This window comes from Pseudonaja textilis, chromosome 7 (assembly GCF_049901715.1).
Source record: "Pseudonaja textilis isolate UNSWEBS1 chromosome 7, rPseTex1.2, whole genome shotgun sequence".
In the NCBI taxonomy this organism is placed as follows: Eukaryota; Metazoa; Chordata; class Lepidosauria; order Squamata; family Elapidae; genus Pseudonaja; species Pseudonaja textilis.
Genome location: NC_141996.1, coordinates 34576745 through 34598068, shown reverse-complemented (window position 1 = coordinate 34598068; position 21324 = coordinate 34576745). Strand labels below are relative to the sequence as shown.

The 21324-nt window shown below is 35.1% G+C and overlaps 1 protein-coding gene across 6 annotated transcripts; it reads right to left on the bottom strand.

Annotated features, from left to right (window-relative positions):
* Positions 1-714: 714 nt before the first annotated feature.
* On the bottom strand, positions 715-20820 carry LOC113436369 (OX-2 membrane glycoprotein-like). Of its 6 annotated transcripts, none has more exons than XM_026700772.2 (6): positions 20650-20820; positions 15630-15711; positions 11989-12312; positions 11005-11268; positions 10027-10140; positions 715-3223 (listed from the first exon to the last, which is right to left on the bottom strand). In XM_026700772.2, the coding sequence occupies exons 2-6, from the start codon at positions 15706-15708 to the stop codon at positions 3216-3218; spliced, it is 789 nt and encodes a 262-aa protein (XP_026556557.1). In that variant the 5' UTR covers positions 15709-15711; positions 20650-20820; the 3' UTR covers positions 715-3215. The 6 variants fall into 6 exon arrangements, with proteins under 6 accessions (XP_026556557.1, XP_026556555.1, XP_087793562.1 ...); XM_026700770.2 differs by lacking the exon at positions 20650-20820 and adding an exon at positions 16140-16488; XM_087937436.1 differs by lacking the exon at positions 20650-20820 and adding an exon at positions 16395-16488.
* Positions 20821-21324: the final 504 nt, after the last annotated feature.

The window sequence follows — 21324 nt, the reverse complement described above, 5'->3', positions numbered from 1 at the left end:
ACCTAAATCAAATAGGCTTACTCTTATAAATGTTTAATTGTTTTCTCCATGGATTATCAATGTTTTAACTATTTGTATGCTCAATGTTCAAAGTCTCTTTAAATTTTTAAGATCTTTTGCAATATGTCGATACCCATGGAAACAGTAAAAATATTAAATCTATAATAACCTGCAGCAATTATTCCTCTTTCTCGCTATATTGCCCATTATGATTTAAAGAAAGGTAATATTAAGTATAATTTGTATGTAATATTCTTCAGTAAATGCAGAAAATCTTTCCATGTAAGTGTGTGCATGTATGTTTACTGTACTTTTCCAGGGAAAATTATAATATATCCTTGTAGCATTGTAGTAGGACAATACTCAAAACTAATTAATGTAAAATGGGCATTAAAACTGATTGATGGTCTTAAAACTGCAATGGAAATACCAGTCTTTTGAGTTTTACTTAATGTTTCAATCAACTGTTACTTTAATGAATAGCTTGCTTGTCTCCTTACTTTTAAGAAAAGCATTTTTTTCTTTTTAAAACATCATAACATCATTATTAATTTTCAGTTGTTTTAACTGAACCATCCTTTCTATTTCTGACCATGTCCAGCAGATTAGGAAAATGAGTTTAGTGTGAAAATTGTACAAAGTCATGTCATAAATATCTTGCATTTTCATGATCAATGACTGTATGTTGGAACAATAACAATTAAAGACACTTCCAGTAAACTGAAATTTTATAAAGCATGACATTTTTGAAAAGAAAGTGAGAGTGTGGAACTGCTTCTATTACATGCAATAGGAACTGATACTTTGGGTAACAAACTCAGTACTATTAATAGCAGCAACATATAGAGTTACATAAAATAAAATACAACATAGTAAGAGCAATATATGAAGCTAAAAAGATTTAAAAAAAAAACACATTCAAAGCAAACAGATGAACCTGGATAGACTAGATTTACAACATCAATTTATAGCAAAGAGATTTCTAAGCCAAATATCATTGCCTGTAGGTTTGCAGAGACAGGACTGTTAGATTTTGGGTATTGTGGGTTTTGTTTTTTATTTTTTGGAGGGCATAGACTTCTACAGTAAGGAAAAGTCAGTAAGTCGATGTCCAAAACAAATGAGAAGCCATAAAGGAGTTTGTCTGGCTTAGTGCACTAGGTCAACCTATCAATTATAACTTATTCAAACAAACCAATATTTAATAAGCTAGGACATAGCTCAATATTGTAAACATAATAACCAGGAAAGTACTCTATCAAGTTCATCCAGGAATTTTTGGAATTGTATACAAATGATATTTTATTAAATAAACAAAAATCAGCACTTTGAATTATGTAAGGAAATGTTCAAGTAAGCCTCATTTAGCAAATACTTCATTTATTGACCATTCACAACTATTTACTTATTTTGCTAAGTTTTTATCCCACCTTTGTAGATAACTCAAGGCAGTGAACATATCTAATACTCCTTCCTCTTCTTATTTTCCCCAACAACCTTGTAAGGTAGGTGAGGCTGAGAGTGTGTGATTGGTCCAAAATCACCACCCACCTTCCATGCCCAAGGTAAGACTAGAACTCACAGGCTGCTGGTGTCTGGCCAGCACTTCAACCACTTCTTCCAAATTGTGATGCTGATTAAAAAAAATACAAACACTATTTATATTTTATTAACCTTGTAGGTCTGTAAAGCAAAGAAAAGTGAAGTAAAATTGTAATCACAATGCAGTTTCATGTAATGAACAGTTCACTTAACAATTGAGTTGTTGTCCTAAGTTGTGATCACTAAATGAAAGCTACCTGTCCTTTAGCTAAAACATGAAGTAGGTTTCTTTCCTCATTTCAAAACAATCCTATAAGTTGTATTATGCAGAATATTGAAAGTCAACCACAGAATATATCTGGAAATTTCTCTACTTAAAATGGGGAATATATCTGATGACTGAGAGCTTCTCTAGTCAGTTGTCTCCTTCCTACCATAGTAGCAGCATGATTGACTATTGTGTATTTAGAAAGAACCATTCACATCCATGTTACTAATAGGCACATATACGACATGGTATTTTATTCACATATTATATGGTTATATGTATAAAGAAGTATTCTACAAATACTTTCAAAAAATAATGTGAGAAATACCTGGAGGACATTTGTTTATAAACAATGCACATAGGCAGAAACTTCACAACTAATTTTCAAATAAAATCAAGTGCAGAAGTTCTATAGTACACATATTATCAGACTATGTGTTAGGTTAAATGCATTTTTTTCCTTGCTCAAGGATAATGTGAGAATTAATCCAGGAACAGTACATGTGGGCAGAGGAACTTTAGCTCCTTTTCTGAACTTAGTTTGGGTTGTATTTCAAAGGATTCTTTTTTGCCAATTGATGGGCTCCCAATATGGGTTAGGAATATCCATTGTGGCAGTGGTGGGATTCAATTTTTTTAGTACCGATTCTGTGGGTGTGGCTTGGTGGGTGTGGCATGGCTTAGTGGCTGTGGCTTGGTGGGTGTGGCAGGGGAAGAATACTGCAAAATCTCCATTCCCATCCCACTCCAGGGCAAGGATACTGTATCTCCATTCCCTCCCCACTCCTGGAGGAAGGTTACCACTGGTTCTCCGAAGTACTCAAAATGTCCGCTACCGATTCTCCAGAACTGGTCAGAACCTGCTGAATACCACCTCTGCATTGTGTTAAAGAATTAAAAGCTTTAACACTTGTGACAGAGCTGCCATAAAAGAAATATAAAATAAGTTTTCGATTAAAAATTTTGCAGTTCTAAACTGTAGTCAATCTATATTTGATGTTGTACTGGACGGAGAGAAGAAGGCAGAGAAGAAGAGACTTTCTTTTAGCTACCAAGCATGAATCTGATCCAGTGGTCCAGAATTGATAATCTAGCCATTCTTCCACATCTCTAGGAATAGGGATGATCACAATTGGCCCCTGAATATGATTACTGAAAACTCTAACATTTTGGGTCACTATTGAAATCTTTCTTTTAGCTGGATGATTTGCTAGCTAACAGCCATTGCATTTCACTGTACTGTGGAGGGCTCAACTATGTCAACAGAGAAATGTAAGCATCTTTTGCAGGCAAGCAGAGAAGCAGGATTAGGCCACATATTCATTTAAACTGTTGCTGCCTTCATAATGTGCATGGTTGATTGTTTTTTCAATTCCATAGAGTAAACTGGTGCTGCTTGAATCCCTTAGAATCCTAGAAGAGAACAGACATAGTTTATATATTTCAATTTTGTTTTGTTTCTTTCCTCTTGTTTAAGGTAAGTGAAGCTTCCTCAGTTTTCTAAATCCTTTTCATCTATTTTTGTAAGCTTTTGTCCCTTGATCTCTCAGTTAAATTCCTTGTGGCAAATGATTTTTTTTTCAGTGTCTTTACTTTTAATAATATTTCTATATTCCCCAATCAGCAGTGTAAATAAACGCATCAATAAAACAAGAGCAAAAAAAATATGTTTCCCCAGAGCATCATTAAAATACTAAAATATTAATCATATTGATTATTTTTAATTGCAATGAACCAAAAGCTAGTTGAAAATGTTGTTTTCAGCGTCTTCCAAACTGCTGGAAAAGAAAGGGCCAAGTATTCCTCTAGGGAGCAGCCTGTTCCATGATATGTAACCATCACGAAGGCATAAGAGACAAAGAACAATAATACAATTATCCATGGTAAAAATTAAGACAAACATTGCAGACTACTATGGTGCAATCACCCAAACATTTTTTCAACTCCCACAAATTCTCTGAAACAGTACATGCTATATTCAATTCCTCCAGAAAGTGAAGTTTGAATTCCTGTAAGCAATGCCAGGGGAAAAACACAGCCATTGAAAAACAGCACTTATGATCCTCAGTCCACCTACTTCACAAAAATGGGAAATCACTAGAAGTTCCTCCCAAGACATTCAAAATCAGATTGGTGGGCCAATTCTGGTGGGAGAAAGCAGTGCTGAAAATACTTCAGGGGCAAGCACATACGGCTTTATAAGTTAAAATCAATACTTTGAATTGCACCCAAAAGTAAAGTACACATAAAGTAAAAAGCAACAGTTGATTTCCTTGGCACCAAGCAACAGCCAATAAATAGGCAATTACATTTTGGGTCTACTAATTTCTGAATAGTCTTCTAAGGTAATACCACATCACCACAACATAACTCCAAGGTAGCAAATGTTTCAGCTATCTTAGCCCATGGTTGGAGCAACTGGTTAAAAATAACAGATCTGTCCCAATGTGTGGGTCTTCCTACTCCTATAACCATATATCCAGTGCTTTCTGAAATAAATTTCTTTGCCCATCATTATCTCAATATTGCCCTCCCTCATCAATGATCCTAGCATTTTGTACTATTTATTTTTCCTGGCTCTGACCATAATATCCTAGACACTTTTGTAGGATCACTAAGTCCAATTTACAGTCAACTATCTAGCCCCCTCAATCATAATCGTTATGCAAACATCCATCTATCAATCCTCAACACAATCACACATGCCATTACCCACAATACTCACTTTCTACCCCATTTATACAACTTCCTAATAGCCTTGCTCTCAAATTTGTACAGAGCCTCTGAACTTCGTCATGCATCTCTGCTGCTAGTGTTATATAATATGACAGGTACCTTCCTCTCATTTCCCTACTCAATAATATGGAATGCCATTCATTACTCATTACTCCTTGTGTCTCTCCAGGGAGCAAATTTTCAATCTACCAGTCAAACTGTCTTATTAGGTAGACCAGACCAAGAATCAACTCCAAGAAAAATTAAAACTACTTTTATTGAGATCGGCCCTAATAGTAGTATACCATCTCCCTCTTTTTATAGTCCAGTGACTATAGTCATTTTCATCTCTCTTTGCTGCCTCTACCTAGATTTGAGTACAGCTTGACTGTGTTTTACATATACTTTCAACTCAGCTCCATGGTTGCTCAGACGATGTTCTTTTTACCTACTATTTTCAGATCCTGTCTCTCATCTCTTGCCTTTAGTCTAACCCATGAGTATCAAACTCAAGACCCCCAGGCTGGATTGGGGCCATGGGGTGCTTAGATCTGGAAACAGCAAAGGACTGGCCAACGGTGCCTCTGCCAGCAAAAATGAAGTTTGGGGAGGAGACCGTCACAGGCAAAAACAAAGCCCGGGTGGGCCACCCACAGCTTCCTCACGCTGCTAGCAGAGGGCTTCTGGAGACTGTCACAGCTGAAAACACTTCCCCCACAGTTCTGGTTTTGCTGACAGATGGCTGCAGTAGGCCATCGTGGCTGAAAATGGAGCCTCGATAAGTGACGCTGAGCTTGCCATGTCTCTGGCCATGCCCCCCAGCCACACCCATCCCAGAGCCACCCCCCCCAAGGTCAAACACAACCCTGATGTGGCCCTCAATGAAATTGAGTTTGACTCTCCTGGTCTAACTCTTTATTTGCAGCATTCTAACTGCATGCCCGTGACTCCTAAAACAGTCCACTCCATTGCTCATTCTTTTATCTTCGATCTTACCTATCCTACAAAATTCTCCCTTCAAATTATCCTCTCCCTCAATAACCTCCTTTATATTACTATTAGCAATTAACCATACCAATGTATTGGCAAATCAGTTGTTTTTCTTTAAGTTGATGGCAGAAAAATGCTTCTGTGTAATTGTTTTGTTTTGTTTTGGCCCATGGTCTAGCCTCTACATACCTTTTATCAGTCAGTATTTTGTGAGCAGGGTACTGAGAGGGCAAAATGCAATGTCAAATGTTCTCAAGTTAGAATTCTATGCAAAACTATGCTTTCATAGAATTGTGATATTATGATCAAAGAAGTGTGTCCTTTGTGCCACCTCTGTCAGGTCCAGAAGAGATCATGTAGATACCCAAGAAAAGTATTCTTAAATGCTTATTTTTTGGAGCACTTCTTTCTTCAAATTTATTTGTTCTTTCTCCAAAGCCATAATCTACTCTAAGGAGCATGTAGTCTATATTTTACTAATAACTTAAGTCCCTTCTAGCACAAATATAATGGTAATGGTATTTAAGGGTAGTAATGGTGCACTATCTAGCCGTCAACCTCATTAAGTAAACTCAAACACATAAGCTAATTCTACTGCTAATTCTACTGTAACAGCAAATCTGAAAGTGGAATTCTCCTGCCGTCATCTTTATAATCCAATCACCTGGGGAGCCTAAACCTCTTGCTCCACTTTCTCTCCTCCCACTATGCAGTTGTTCTCTCTTAACTGAGGTTTCCCTAAGCAGCATCTCTCAAGTTCATTCCCCACATGCTATTATACTGGATGCCTTTAGACTGAGGAAAAAAAGCAGGTTTGAGTTGGGTTTGGGCCTGATTAATAAGCAGGTTTGGACCCAATTAATATTTGAATGGAAGATCTACAGGAAAGAAAATTATATGAATGTATCCAGGAAATCACCACAAGATAAATTTGACTGGGGAGAGGTTTTACTTTCAATAGCTGCCTATGTAAACATCAGTAAAATAAAAGAAAGGGGTAAGGTCAGGTTTTTATATTGGAGAAATACATCCTGGTTATTACATAAAGCTACTGTTTTGGAAAATATCCCTTTCCATTGTCCATCAAAGCAAAATGTTTGAGAGTAGAAAGAGCAATTTTTGCCAGAGTTGTAAAACTTAGTGGACATATTGAATATCCTTCCCAGAATGCTATGAACCCTACAAAGAATATAAGAAAAACTTAACACAGATTCAGCAGAAAGTGAAGGGACTTGTACAAATAGTTGCTAGTTCTTCAGAAAAGCAGCATTTCTCCAGAGCTCTTTTATCTTCCCTATTGTATGAATGGCTCTAACTGCCTATTTAATCCACAGCTTCTCCTCTTCCTTCTACACATTCAGGAAATGGATTTTATTAGCCTTTATCTCCATTTTTCTACATTGGTCTTTTGTCAGGTACAAGCCAAACGCTATTACAACAACAAGCAAACTTCCTTGTTGAAGTGAAAAAAATAAAGGATCATTTTAAATTACGGGTGACTTGTTTCTTGGTCTTGATTTTCAGGGCAGTTGAAGTTACCATGCAGTAAAATCCTTTTTCTAATGCATCTTAAAGAACGGACAAAGGAGCATGTGAAAATATATCTAAGTATCATACATTCAAAATTCATAATAGACCACTTTGTTTATGAAAGGAAATTGGCATTATCTCTCCTAATGACATTTGGCTTCAAGATAGAAATGTGCAGGAAAACACACCCCAACGCTTCCTGTCAAAGCATTCATTTGTATAAATATGACCTTTCGAATTTCAAGATCTCTCTCCAAAAAAAGCAAGACATTCCCAAACCACCCATATCCCCCCCGCAAACATGCTATCAATTACAAAAAGTCGGTGTTCCAAATATATTTTAGCAGTTTTTTGTATTGTGAACGCTCACATTTAGAACCTCTTATCACTCATGATTTTTTTTCATAAATTTTATAAGTCTTTCATCATGATCATTGTTATCATCATCATTATCATCTATTTATGGTCAGAGAACATAGAAACGAACAATGATATGCTAAATTGAAAATTAACTATTCTGCCAGTATGAGAGCTTTTCCATATGAAGACACAAATATTGTATATGGTAAAATGTTTTTTTAATGTGTTTATGCCTCTCTGATCAAAGAAACTCTTGTACCTTTCTTAAATTAAAAAGTATGAGTTAAAACAGTACAAAACTATGCAAGGTAAGATAAAAATGTTGAGTAGGATATCAAATCGGGGGAAAGCACTCCAGCACTGCTTAGACTTCAAGCTGTGGGTAGTGAAGGGTGAATGTGAGTTTGTTGTAGCAGAATTATAGGAATATGTTAAGCCTATCCTTTAATACATTCAGATATGTGGTTTCTTCTTCCCTTCAGTCCATGATTTATCTAAACCCAGCTTAAATATGGACTGCAGACCAGAGAAACTTGTTGTAAACCAAGTTGCTTTGTTTTGTTTTTGTTTATCTCAGCTGCCAATTATATATGCATTGTTTCTATTGTTATATATTGTTTTTTCAGTGCTTTTAACTGCTGTTAGCCATCCAGAGTTATGAATTTGAGATGGATGGCTAAATAAATTAAAATAATGAATAAATTGAATATTGTTTGTTTTTCCCTTAGGAAGTTATCTCTATTAGTAAAAGTTGGGCTAAAGAATTATCTCGTAAACTATGGACCATACAGCAAAAGACTTCATTCTTTAGTTCTCAAAAGTTTTATTGTTGTAGATAGATAGATACTTCCCTTTCTGTTTATATATTAAGCTATTGTGTTCCATGTTTTTCATTCATGCAGCATATGTTCAGGAAATTGGTCTTTCCAGGAGGTAGTTGACTAAAAATAAATGTCTAGATATTGAAAGTCTTGTTGCTGCAAATCAATAAAATCTTATGCAATTATCAGTGACCTATGGATTTTTACTCTGATACACATTCAAAACCATTTAGATAAAACCTGTTAATATTTTAGCCAAATTTTTCACACTTTCATTCATAAATAAACATGTACATGAACTTCCTAGCATGCATTCAGTTTTATAAATCAAAGCACCTTTTTAAAGTTCTTAAAGTTCTGCTACAACTTTTGATTTCTTCTTCTTTCACCTACATTGTATTCATTTTCTCTTTATTTCACTAAAATCATTGGTTCAAACCTTTACCACTTCCTCCTCATCTGTTCTAAGTTGTAATACTGTGGCATCACCAGATCCAGACTATATATATTTGGCTCTGCCATCCGTCATGGCTTTGTTAATCAAGATTTTCATGTAACTCTTTATAATAAGATCACAGATAAAGGATAACCAATTTTAGCTGCTTCTGGGTCTGGGTTATCTGTAACATTCCCGATAATCATCTGTTTTGCTGAATTTTGGCCAGTATATTACACGCACAGCAAAAACCCAGTTTTATTTAAAACATGCTAATGTTATCCTATATAATGCAGTACACTGCAGCCAACATACTGTTGCCCACAAGCCACAGGTAGAATGTAAATAAGAAAATAAGTTTATTCTAGTAGCCACAAGTCATAAAATAGGAATGCCATGAACAAACAATAACAGAGTGAAAGTTTAAGATAGAGGGATAAAAATAATAGATTACAACAAGTTACAACAAAATAAAGCCAAAGCAACAACTAAGAAGTAGTATTTCTTTCTAAGTTTAAATGACAGCAAAGCAAAAGTAGGAATTTGGTTGCTGACACTTGGAAACCAATGTGGAAGAAGATAATTCGGTATTTCAAAGTCAGCGCCCTTGAATTCATCTGCCATTAATAATTGGGCGCTGATCTCATTGTAAATGGGACAGTGGAGAACATAATGGATAACGTCCTTCACCTGACCACCACACAAGTTCATAGGCATTTTGAAATAGAGCTTATAAAATCTTTGAGATGAGCAGGAGCATGATGTGCAGGAATGTTAAAGACCTTCTGGGTGAAGCACTGGCTATGTTAGGTACTGGGGAAAACTTCTGTACTTTTATAATGCGGATACAAAGATTAAAAAACTGGCTGATTGTACAACAGTGGCATCTTTATTAGCATCCCTTTCAAAAAGCCAGTCTCTAATATTTTCTCTCCTCCAACATTTAAGTTCTCCCAAATACAGTAGGGAATTAGAATGTAGTAGCAATGTGCCTCTAAAGAATGTTTGCATAGATGTATCCTAAGGATTTATCTATTCTATCCACAGTCAGCGGGGTTGAAATGTCTTTTAGAGATCTAAACTGGTAAAAAACTTTTACCAGTGAGAACAAACAAATCAATTAGGTGGAACTAGTATCTGTTCCAATATAGTATTATGGATTGTGCTCTTTTTTCCTATATTAGCAAATATATGGGGAGTAGGATTGCACAAACTACCCCATACCAATATCTTTGATTGATATAATCCAAGTAATTTCATATTCTGTAATCATATGAAGAGAATTTACTAAATGAAATCAAAAAGTAAAATAGTAAAGATAAAAACGTTTGACAAATTCTGGTTTATAAAACTGAGTAATTTACCTCTATGTTTTTTCCTTTGTCGTCTCCAGCAGCATACACCCACAACAATAACCAGGATCACAAGAATCAAAGCCAGTACAACTGGTATCACAGGAAAATACCTTATTGTACGGTCTACATGAAAGAAAAGAGAATGTTACTGCATCCGATAGTATAGAATGGGATCTATATTATTGAAATTCCTGTTCATCAGTCCACCCCATTAGAACCTACAAAGGTGTGTTGCAGTTGCCCTGGTGAAGGACCTCCATTTGGTGAGGGGATGTTAAATCTTTCTGCATGTTTTGAAATTAAAGAATTTCATCACGAAAATACTTTAATTTCACAACATATAGACATATTTAACCATAGTTTCAATTGGGGAAAATATGACCATCCTAGACCAAGTCCAAAAATGCCAGGAAATTTCTAGAAGCCTGGCACTCTGACAAATCAGCCACCAATACACACATAGACATTAACAAATACTATAGACTATGCAAAAGAGACTATCACCCAGCCTAAAAAAGGAACAGTGTGGACCCAATCACCTCTCCACCAGCAATCAGCATCCAGATCAGCATACTGTAGATTAACTCCAAGGTTAACATCAAACCAACAATCAAGTAAACAATAAGCCAATCAATTAATTGCCAAAGAATCAAACAGTAAACAGCCCAACCAAAGAATCTCTAAGACCACCTCCACCAACACTGATAGGACAAGCCACCAGAATATAAACTGATCACAAACTGTACTCCTTACTAGCACTGATGCTGTTATCTAGTTTGGGTAATGAAATCTCTGCAAGAAAACAAGCAAGCTCATAGAGTACCAAGAACCCTTCATGTCAACCCTGAGCTACAAATACTTTCCTTTATAAGGAAAAAAAATATTAGCAGGAATAAGATTTTCAAACACTCTCCCACATACAGACATACAGTTTTATCAGCTTTTAGAAAAGTGCTGGTTTTAGGCCTATCTGTTCTGTTAACTTACCCTTTTCTTTTTTTAGCACTTCAATGCTTATCATTTTTCCTCTGTGAGAAATGTGGCAAGTCAGCCCTTGTTTAACATTTGACATGCTTACAAAAATGTTGCTTATGACCGATAATGTGCCATTTGGGTTTGTGATATCCTTTTCTTTCTTTATACCTCCTGATGGAAACCATGAAATGTTTGGTCTTGGAAAACCAGTTGATAAACAGTTGGCATGCAAATGATTATCAGAGATGTTGTAGTCTATAGATGTTTTGAGATCATCTGTGACACAAATCACAAGAACAACATTTGATAGTATAGCAATAGCAATAGACTTATACAATATATCACTCCATTGGACTCTTGTAATATAGTATAGGAGCTCAAGTGAACAATAAAACATGAATAAAGAAATGACTAGATCATATGCATGCTTTCAAATGGAAAGTGGACTTCTGGATAGAAAATTCACATAATCACCTCTAGGTAACATCCTCAAATATCATACAAAGTACCCTTAGCTCTCTTTATATATTATGCAATAAAATATAAATCAGTGCTGTGACTCATAACATAATATACCATTCATCTAGATAGAATCCTTTTCACTCTCCAGATCTTTTATATTTCAGTTGATATCAAGAGACTGTGGTAGTTATTCAAAATATTGGGTTGGTGCCAAATATCATGCTAAACACAATATCTTCTAACTTAAGCTAACTCCAAGGTATTGTGGTTTAAACTTTTGGAGGGAACTAAAAACTGCCTCTGCCTTATATGGGTGGTAATAATTAGATATACTGCAAGAGAGATCAACTGCAACATTGCAGTAGCCCCCACAAAAAAACAAACCTCCCAAATGTCTGTAAAATAAAATGAATATGGACTGAGTTGTGCTCTATACACTCAAATAACGCACATAATTTATTATAATAGTGTCTCATTTAAAGACAAGGCCTCATCAATTCCCTATTGGAGCTAGTTTTATTTGGGCAGGCTTACCATAAACAGAAAGGCAGGGTTGTCCCTTGATAGGCCCTTCAGGAAACAAAAGAAATGCACACTCATAGCAACCATTATCTTCAGTGCTCACATTCAATAAATTAATAGCAGTATCATGAAGGCTCCAAACTATAAAATTGATTCGATCTTTGTATTTTAAAACAGTTGAACCTGTATCTTCCTTGTATGTTGCAATGTTTTCATCATTTCCATTCTTTTTTTTTGTCCATGTAATTTGGTAAATATTAGAATGTTGTAATGAAGTACATCTCAAAGTGACATTGCCTCCTAATTCCACATCTTGATTGCTTGTCCTTACCGAACCTGGCAGAACACAAAACAGTTCATAATTGCTAATTGTACATGTACTTCAGAAGACAAATCTTTCTCTTTATAAAATCCTTTCTCCCTAAAAGCCATTTGAGTAAGTTGCCTTTATAATTCTAAAATTGCTCTGCTCTTTTTAGCCACTCCTCCACTTGTCTGGTAGATAACAAGAACTGCCTGTGCAAATGAGCAAACATCTTATTTCATTTTCATTATCTGTTCATTATCTTTTCTCAGGCAGGAACAAAGTAACAGTAATGGTGTATATCAGGGCTGTCAAACTCACAGCCCACGAGCCAGGTGTGTCACACACTGGCCACACCCATGCCCAGTTTAGCAAAGGAGAAAAACGTCGCAATATATCACATGATGACGCTGTGATGATGTGAGTTTGACACTCCTGGTGTATATATAGGCCTTTCCAAAACTATAAATCACAAAGAATATGCTAGAAAAGATTGTGAGTGGTCTATACCTATGTAAGAATGTTAATTGTGCAAGACTTAAAATACATGATTTCCCCATTTCAATATAATGACAGCTGTTCCATAAATACCTTTTACTAGATTTTGAATTATATTCCATAGTTTATAAATAGAGAAGCTATTGTCTCTATTTATAGGCTACAATTCATATTTATAGGCTATTTCTATAGTCATGTAGAGTTAAGACAAAAACATAGAAGTAGATTATTTATAGCTATGGAATTTATTCAAAACCTAGTAGAAGGTATTTTGTTCTGATTTTTAGTGCTAAGTAAAAATTCCTGCTACGCTTATAATGTTCCTTGCTTATCTTTATTAAGCTCTTGGATTAATTTCTACAACATTAATATTTTTTCATCAATTACTGTAAGTATTCTATCAAATACTCACAAATCCAAGCTACAGAAGAAATGTAGAATCACATAGGACTGAAAGGGGAGATGGAGGTCATCAGGTCCAACTCTGTTACTTCAGGAATTAAAATTAAAGCTGTCCAAAAATGTGGCTGTCATAAGCATATAAATGAAAAGGACTCTACCACTTTTCTGTTATTATTTCTACTTATCAACCTGCTCTTATTCTTACAAAGGTATTCCTATGTTTCAATCAAGTATGTCTCCCTATAGTTTAAACCCACTATGACATGTCTGTAGTCTTATTTTAACTTGAAATAATAATATAATTCTAAAACCTGGAATGCCTCCATTCAGACATTCATGGTTTTTTTTAGTTCATTGTTTATAACAAGGTCATTCTGAAGGTTTTCAATTTATAAATGTACTGGGAATACAGATGAAGGCCGTGTCATTTGTGATGGAGATAAAATAATGGAACAATTAATACAGAAGCGGAGAAATAATACATAGAATGAAGAGTTGTAACTTAGCTGGTAAAGATTCTCTGAACACATCTTAAAATGAAGAATCTCCCCTAATGTCTAGGACAAGCAGAATAATCTAGGATCTTTTTTTTTTTTTGACCAGGCTGCTTTTAGGCTTTTCCAAGCACCATAGGAAGTTAGTTTAGTTTAGTTTAGTTTGTTGTCATTGCACCTCATACAACTAAATTAAATGCCATCTTCAGTGTACATTATAACTATAACTATAAAAGTAAAACACAAACACATATCCTTCACATTCTATACAGTTGAATTAAAAATACAATATTGCATTAATATTGCACTATACAGTAGAATTCACTATGGTTACTGCCCGGGGATAGAAGCTGTTTTTCAGCTTATTTGTCCTTGTTGTTATTATCCTGTACCATCTGCCAGATGACAATAGTTCAAAAAAAAAAGGGGTGCTCAGGATGAGATGGAACTTTAAGAATGTTTCTTAAAACAGTGGGAACTATAAAGCTTGTTCCAAAGAGGGGAGAGGGCAACCAATGATCCTCTGGGCAATGACGTTAACCCTCTATAGTACTCAAATATATAGCTGTCCTATTTGCCACTGTGCAATTGGCAAACCACTAGGGTTTAAATAGCTGAAATATAAATCAATCACAGCTGTACTTTGAAAATGTCTATCTATGTTAAGTAGTCTAAATCAAAGATCCTTGAATGAAATGGGTTAAGAAGCAATGATACACTGCTCCATCTCAGGCCAACCAGATTGTATAAATGAATATATTGCCCAATACTTAGTATATCTGTGGTGAATTCACATTGCAGGTATATTAATTCAAAAATACTCTGGCACTTCAACAACTCTAGACACAACTTTAGCCAAATAAATTCCAGAGTAGTCTGGTTAGATGAAATGTCCTAGAAATCTTCCATTTTTAAGATGCAATCACAAGATCAACACCTGAGCCAAAACACTTTTGTAACCTCTTCATTGTGTACATTCTTTTGTAAATAACTTATCATTTTATTTCATTAATATATGTCACAGGACTATCATCTATGCTCCTGAAAGTTTCAGACTACTTGTGCTATAAACGATAAACTATAATAAAATATCATTGAAATGATGCAAGTTCATAGTGTCTGAATAGTGACATATAACATTTCATATCTATGCTCTCACAATGCCAGTATTAGTCTGCTGTCTACGTTTAACACCGATGGCATTCTTTGAATTCTAACATTTCTTAGCATCTGAAGATAATTCTACTTTTATAAAGCACAGAAAGGTTAAATTCAAAATTCTGCCAACTAGCCATTTCAAATGTGAGAAGCACTATTAAGAAATGGCATTGCTTGTACAGCAATAATGGTGTGAAAGAATTATCAACAGGAAATCTTTTTTCTGACACCATCACAAAATATGCAAAAGAAAACTTTGATAACTGAAATGTTTGGGGACAAGATGCTTTGGACTGATGAAAGTAAAAATTGAAGTATTTAGCCACAATTAGATAAGATACATTTGAAGAGAAAAGAAATAAATCATTTGAAGAAAATAACAACTTGACAACTGTTAAGCATGAAAGTAGTTCTAAATATTTTGAGGATTGTGCAGCAGTCAGTAACTTAGATACAATTTGCAGGTTGAAGAAAAGAAAAATTCCCCTAATTATCAACATGTCCCAGAATCTAATTTCTAACTTAATGAAGAAACTGAACAATTACCAGATAATTCAGCAAGACAACAATTTGAAATGACTTCCAATATTAAAAATATAGGAAAGAAAGAAAGAAAGAAAGAAAGAAAGAAAGAAAGAAAGAAAGAAAGAAAGAAAGAAAGAAAGAAAGAAAGAAAGAAAGAAAGAAAGAAAGAAAGAAACTGCAGGAAATAATATAATATGACTGTGGTGGCAACTTCTATTCATTAACAATTTTCTAATTTTAAAAATGAATTATACTTTTCAAGCTGGACGTACCCTGTGTGGAACAGAACATTACAGCTATTACGCACAAAGCCAGATACTGCAAAGTCCATGTAGGATAAATACCCTTCATTCTCTAGGAATAGCAAAGGAAAAACAAATTAGTACAACATTTTTCAACCAAAAAAATTCATTTTGGATAGAATGAAAGAAGATGATGTTTCAATTATAGTGTCAGATCAGAAGAGAACTATTTATGTCTTCCCATCATACAATTAAAAGCCCCCCTCAAATCTTTATTTTTCAAGTTTTTCAATTGTGATTTAATTCTACAGATCCTTCAGTGAACTACTTTGCATCATTAAATACCTCAGTGGAAAGCAAGCACAACTAAAAAACTTCAAGGGATCCTTATAGCAGCTCCTTCAAGCTTTGAAGTACCTGTAGCTGCTTTGTAATACAGATCCAGAGGGGAACATCATTTGTGAATGAAGTGGCTACTGAAGGATTTGCACAACTCTTGTTAATTCGTATTTATTTACTTATTCATGTACTGTTACCTACCTTGAACATATCTTTGCAGAAAAGCAGGCTATCTCAACAATGAAATAATTAACCATCACTCCAGCTAATATAATTTGATTAAATCCAAAAGAAAAACAACATGAAAGACCCACATTATTTTTCTCCACTTCAGATTGGGAATATCAGCAATGAAAGAAATCAAAACCAAAATAGTAGTAGTGGCATGTAGCACCATCTCCAACAAAACAGTAAGCTAAACAAAAACAAAACAAAAGCAAAAGCACACAAACCCACCATCAAGTTCTCAGGCACAATGACAATCACGGAAGGTTCTTTTTGCAAGTGTAAGGCTTCTCAAATGCATTGAGAAAATTTTCTCCAGTGTTCTGAGGAAAAAACGGAAGCCTCTTGCTGGACTAAAGTTTCTGAGGAAGTACAAGGCATACTTTGGCACAGTGCTAAACTTTTCTTCATTCCTGAAGATTTCCTGGCTTCCTCAGTTTCACGCACACACACACACACACACACACACAATTGGACGCGGACACAAAAATACATCAGTTTCTGGTGTATTGAAATGTTAATATATCAATCCCCCCTTAATGCTCCCTTTAATTATCCCAGTGCAAAGTATCAAACAGAGTATCAACAAGTGTATGTATGTATGTATGTATGTATGTATGTATGTATGTATGTATAGATACACACACACAGTACATGAAATATATATGTATATTTGATCTGTTTGATACTTTGGATTGGTAGTAGTTAAGCAGAGGTGTCAGATTAACATTCCAATTCACCAGAAGCTGGATGGCTATCTAAGACTAAAGTGGATTCTGAATGAACTGTATTTTATATGAAGTGTCTGGCTAGGAATTGCTATTGAAATATACAAAAAAAGCCCAGTCATAAATGCAATAGCCTATTCTAATTTGCATAAAAATAACTGACAGTAAGAGCTAGAGAGAATGTGTACACAAAATACAGTAATGTATACAAGAGTCCATTTTGTCTTTTGCCTTTGTATACATACTGGAAATCATGCTAGTTATTCTGAATAAGCTCACAAATTACAGGACTGCTGGATATGCAAAAAACATATTCTGTTTCAGTGTGAAAAAAATAGAGTGGGAAGAGAATTTTGTAGATTATTATCTCAGGCCAATTGGATAATATATCTTGCATATTCATTGTTAAATTAAGAACATAGAATAAATATATCAAACAAGGAAAAAGTAATGGGACAAATGATTACATATGATTGTGTAGATATTCTATAAATATCTAGATAATTCATTATGTTACAGGAAAGACATTGAAAATTCATCTGGAATTTCCAAGATTTAGAAATATTTAAGGATAAACTTCAGACTTGATCTATTAGTATTTCATCATTTTTTAAATTTCTTGAAAAACCATTTCAAGAAATTGAAAAAAAATTGTTTTTAAAAACAGGAGAGAAATGTTCAACATAGTGCTGAAAGAAAATCAATTGCCAAAGAAACCTTGAGTTCCTACAACTGATACTTTCTGATTATAACTCAATCCCACTAAAATAACATACACCTGTGATTCAGCTTGTGAAAAGTCTTGAAGAATGGGCTTAGAGAAATAAGGATTGTTATAACAACTTGACATGGGAAGAAAAAGTGTCATATGGAAAAAATGACAGGATACAGATGGAACCAACTGGGAATGGAATCAGAAGAAATAGTGGAAGAAAAATATTTATCAAAAGAAAAACAGAAATCGTTTTTCCTGTGTTTAAGGTCAATGGAAATATGTCAGTGCAACAATGAAGTGAATTGCCTTAAAGAGGTCCAGTGCCCTCAAGAGATAGGCAAAAGTAGTAAGAAAAAAAAGAAGAAACAATAAAAGTAAATTTATTATTCATTTACTGGTGTTATTCCTTTATTAGAAATAATTTATAGTACTTTATTCTAGACAGCTTTAAAGTGGTTTAAAAACTGCAGAGCAATTCTAAAATACAATAAGAGATTGAAAATGGTGAACATAAAAAAAGCAGGATGCAGTCCATCCATTCCAACAGTAGTATGAGGAGAATTAATGGCTGGAGACAGTCAATAAAATAAAAATAACAAAATTGAGGGTTGATACCAGGAATGTCATCTCAAAGTAGAAGTGCCATTATGAAGGCCCATCTCTGAGTCCCCACCAAATGGGGATCTTCCCCCAGGATAGTAAATGCCTCTGTGGCCAATGTCATTGAAGACACAGTTTGAGGTAACCCTGAATGGTTTAGAGCTAGAAACATAAAATATCAATACTGTGATTATGGCTTAATAGGAGACTGTACTAACTCTCAGTTCATGGGTTATACAAGAAGATACTGTTATTAATGGAATCAAAAGCTGGTGAAAGGTCGAGTAATAGAAAGTATTCCATATGTTTTTAAAGCCAGTAGGTTAATAAAGATAATATTTTGTATAAGAAGATCAGAATCTAATCTGCAGTAAATCTAAATAATCAATATCTTCCCAGAACACATATTAGAGTGCTATGATTCTTTCCGTCATTTTGATCAGAAAGGAGCATTTGTCATTGGGCAATAGTTATTACAATCTTCTAGATCCATGTTGGCGAACCTATGGCACGCGTGCCAGAAGTAGCACATAGAGCTGGCATGCGAGCCCTCACTCAGAGCAGGTCTACTGCACATGCACGCATGCCACCCGCCCGCCAACTGATTGTCAGGTATCTGGCACGCATGTACGGGAGGGGGAGGGGGAGACGCACGAGCATGCACAGAGATGCATGACACGTGGAGGGGGGTCATACATGCATGCACAGGGGGCTTGGGAGGGACCTGCGCACATTGCTTTCTGGGTGCTGGCACACATGCAATTATCTGCACAGCAGACCAAAAGGTTAGCCAACACTGTTCTAGATCCAGAGCAGAGGTAGTATTCAGCAGGTTCTGACCAGTTCTGGAGAACCAGTAGCAGAAATTTTGAGTAGTTCGGAGAACTGGCAAATACCACCTCTGACTGGAGACTTTACAGTATCCTTCCCCTGCCACACCCACCAAGCCACACCCACTGAACCGGTAGTAAAAATAAATTGAATCCCATCACTCATCCAGAGGTTTTGTTTTGTTTTATGATCCCCTATACTCACTGCTTCTTTAATAACAGCAGGAAGCATTCTCCCCTATATAATGATGCTTTCACCCTTTACTTCACCCACTACTTCAGGACAATAGTCCTTGGCCTATTTGAATTAGCTCACAATTGGAAAGGATTAAGAAGTCAAGCTGATAAGGGTAAAAGCTTAAAGTTCTTCTTTATATCTCCCTGAAAGGCTACAACTGATTTTGCACATTGTTATGGGAGGGAAAACAATTTTATCCTTGAATTCTATTGAATTGTCTCGAGCCTGCACAGAAGGAATTATTTATATTATTTTTTTAAAAAAAAGTTCTACTGGATTGCTATTTCAGGATGGAATGGAGACAACAAAGTAAACATTCTTCACTGTTTTCATTACCAAACAGGAGGCATGGTTATGTTTTCTAACACATATACAGTTATCTTCACAAGCTTGTGACACCGGTGCTGGAATTACCTAATCTGCCTCATTAAGTACCTTCTGAGAAACCACTAAAAGTTCATATTTTACAACACTGGAGACCTATGGCACCCCACAGTTCTGCAGTAGGGTTTTAATAGGATCATCAATTCTAGCTGTATTAAAATCAGCATATCCAGAATACATTGGATTCACAAGCTTTCAAAGGTTATGTAAATAGTCAGGGTAGATGCCACAATATTAAATTTCACCAGTTCACCAGTCGTGATTTATTCTAAGTTGTAGTCCACCATCCAAAACAAGTGATGTGAAATATAATTGGTCACTACTGAAGCATCATCCTAAACCAGAACAGGGATGGTAAATTGGTCCATTTGCTGCACTTAGTCATAGTTGCTATTCAAAATATATATTACATAGAAACATATACATAAGGTTTTTTTTAAATGTCTGGTGATACCTCATAAAAAATTTCCAAGAGTAAATAGTTAGAGCTTAGAGTAACTAAATCTATTTCTCTTATGCCTATCTCCCCCCCCCCCAACACCTCCCATCTGTACATTTACCATTTGGTTCATTAAAAGGAGGTTCATTAAATCTTAGATCAGTTGATAAAAGAGATGATTTTATGGTATTACAGGTCCATTTAAAATTTCATATTTAATTTGTCCATTCTTTTCCCCCCCTATCTACTATATTTTAAATTTGAAGTTTCTTGGCTCTGCATTCTGCAAGGGCTTTTGGATTCAATATTGTCATAATCAATAAATATAAAATCAGCTGTTCACCAACATCAAAATAGAGAAATTAGTCTAGTAGTCTACTTGCTTAAAACACATATAATAAAAGATATCAACCATGCTTACTCTTGAGAGAGAATTCCTAATGAACACATACACTCCAATGCACAAATCCATCTTTAGACACCTCTTATCCCTAGTTGCTTTCTGCACAACCAATTGACCAATATGACTTCCCTGATATTGCACACACTTACCTTCAGTTGCAGATTCCTATAGTGGGGAAAAAGAGAATGCAGCCAAGTAAGACTGCTCTGTCCAACTTAACAGTGAGCTGTGATTTAAAAAAGAAGTTGGAATGCTCCTCCTACCCTTCAAATCCTTATGCCCATCTCAAATCATTATTTTACTCAGAACATCTGAACAATAACTGGTTACTAAAACTGGTTGGATAGATGTTCCCAGCTGATAATCTCAAACAGAATCTTATTAGCTAAATAAACTTTTTTAAATGTCCTAAAATAACCCTTGTTGACCTGTATTGTGAACTGTAAACCATTTAGAACACAACAAGATCTGGTATAACTTCTGCTTTACTGGAAATGTTAAATGATTGCTACACTTCAACTGGTAATTTATTTGGGTAACCTAATCATGAAATGTCAATCAATACAGCAGGTTAGAGAGGATGTGCTTAGTACATAGGCCAGTGATTATTTGAAGATTCTTGCTGAAAATATATATAGTAGTTTTAAAAGCTGATGAAGTGGAAAAATAGAATTTGGAAAGAACAGTTACATACAAATCATTGTTTTCGACTCTGCCATCTAATAATGAAAAACCCAGGAGCAAACTACTTTTAAGTGGTTTGCAAAAGTTTAAAGGTTATCAATTTCTAAATTTCTGATATGATTTTAACAGAAACTGGCAGA

Excerpts from the sequence above, each read along its gene's own strand:
- LOC113436369 (XM_087937433.1), bottom strand. Across the intron at positions 12,313-15,629 it reads AATGTTCTGTTCCACACAGG|GTTCGGTAAGGACAAGCAAT; the intron begins GTACGTCCAGCT and ends GTGTTCTGCCAG. Across the intron at positions 7,084-10,026 it reads ACAAAGGAAAAAACATAGAG|ATGCATTAGAAAAAGGATTT; the intron begins GTAAATTACTCA and ends CCGTTCTTTAAG.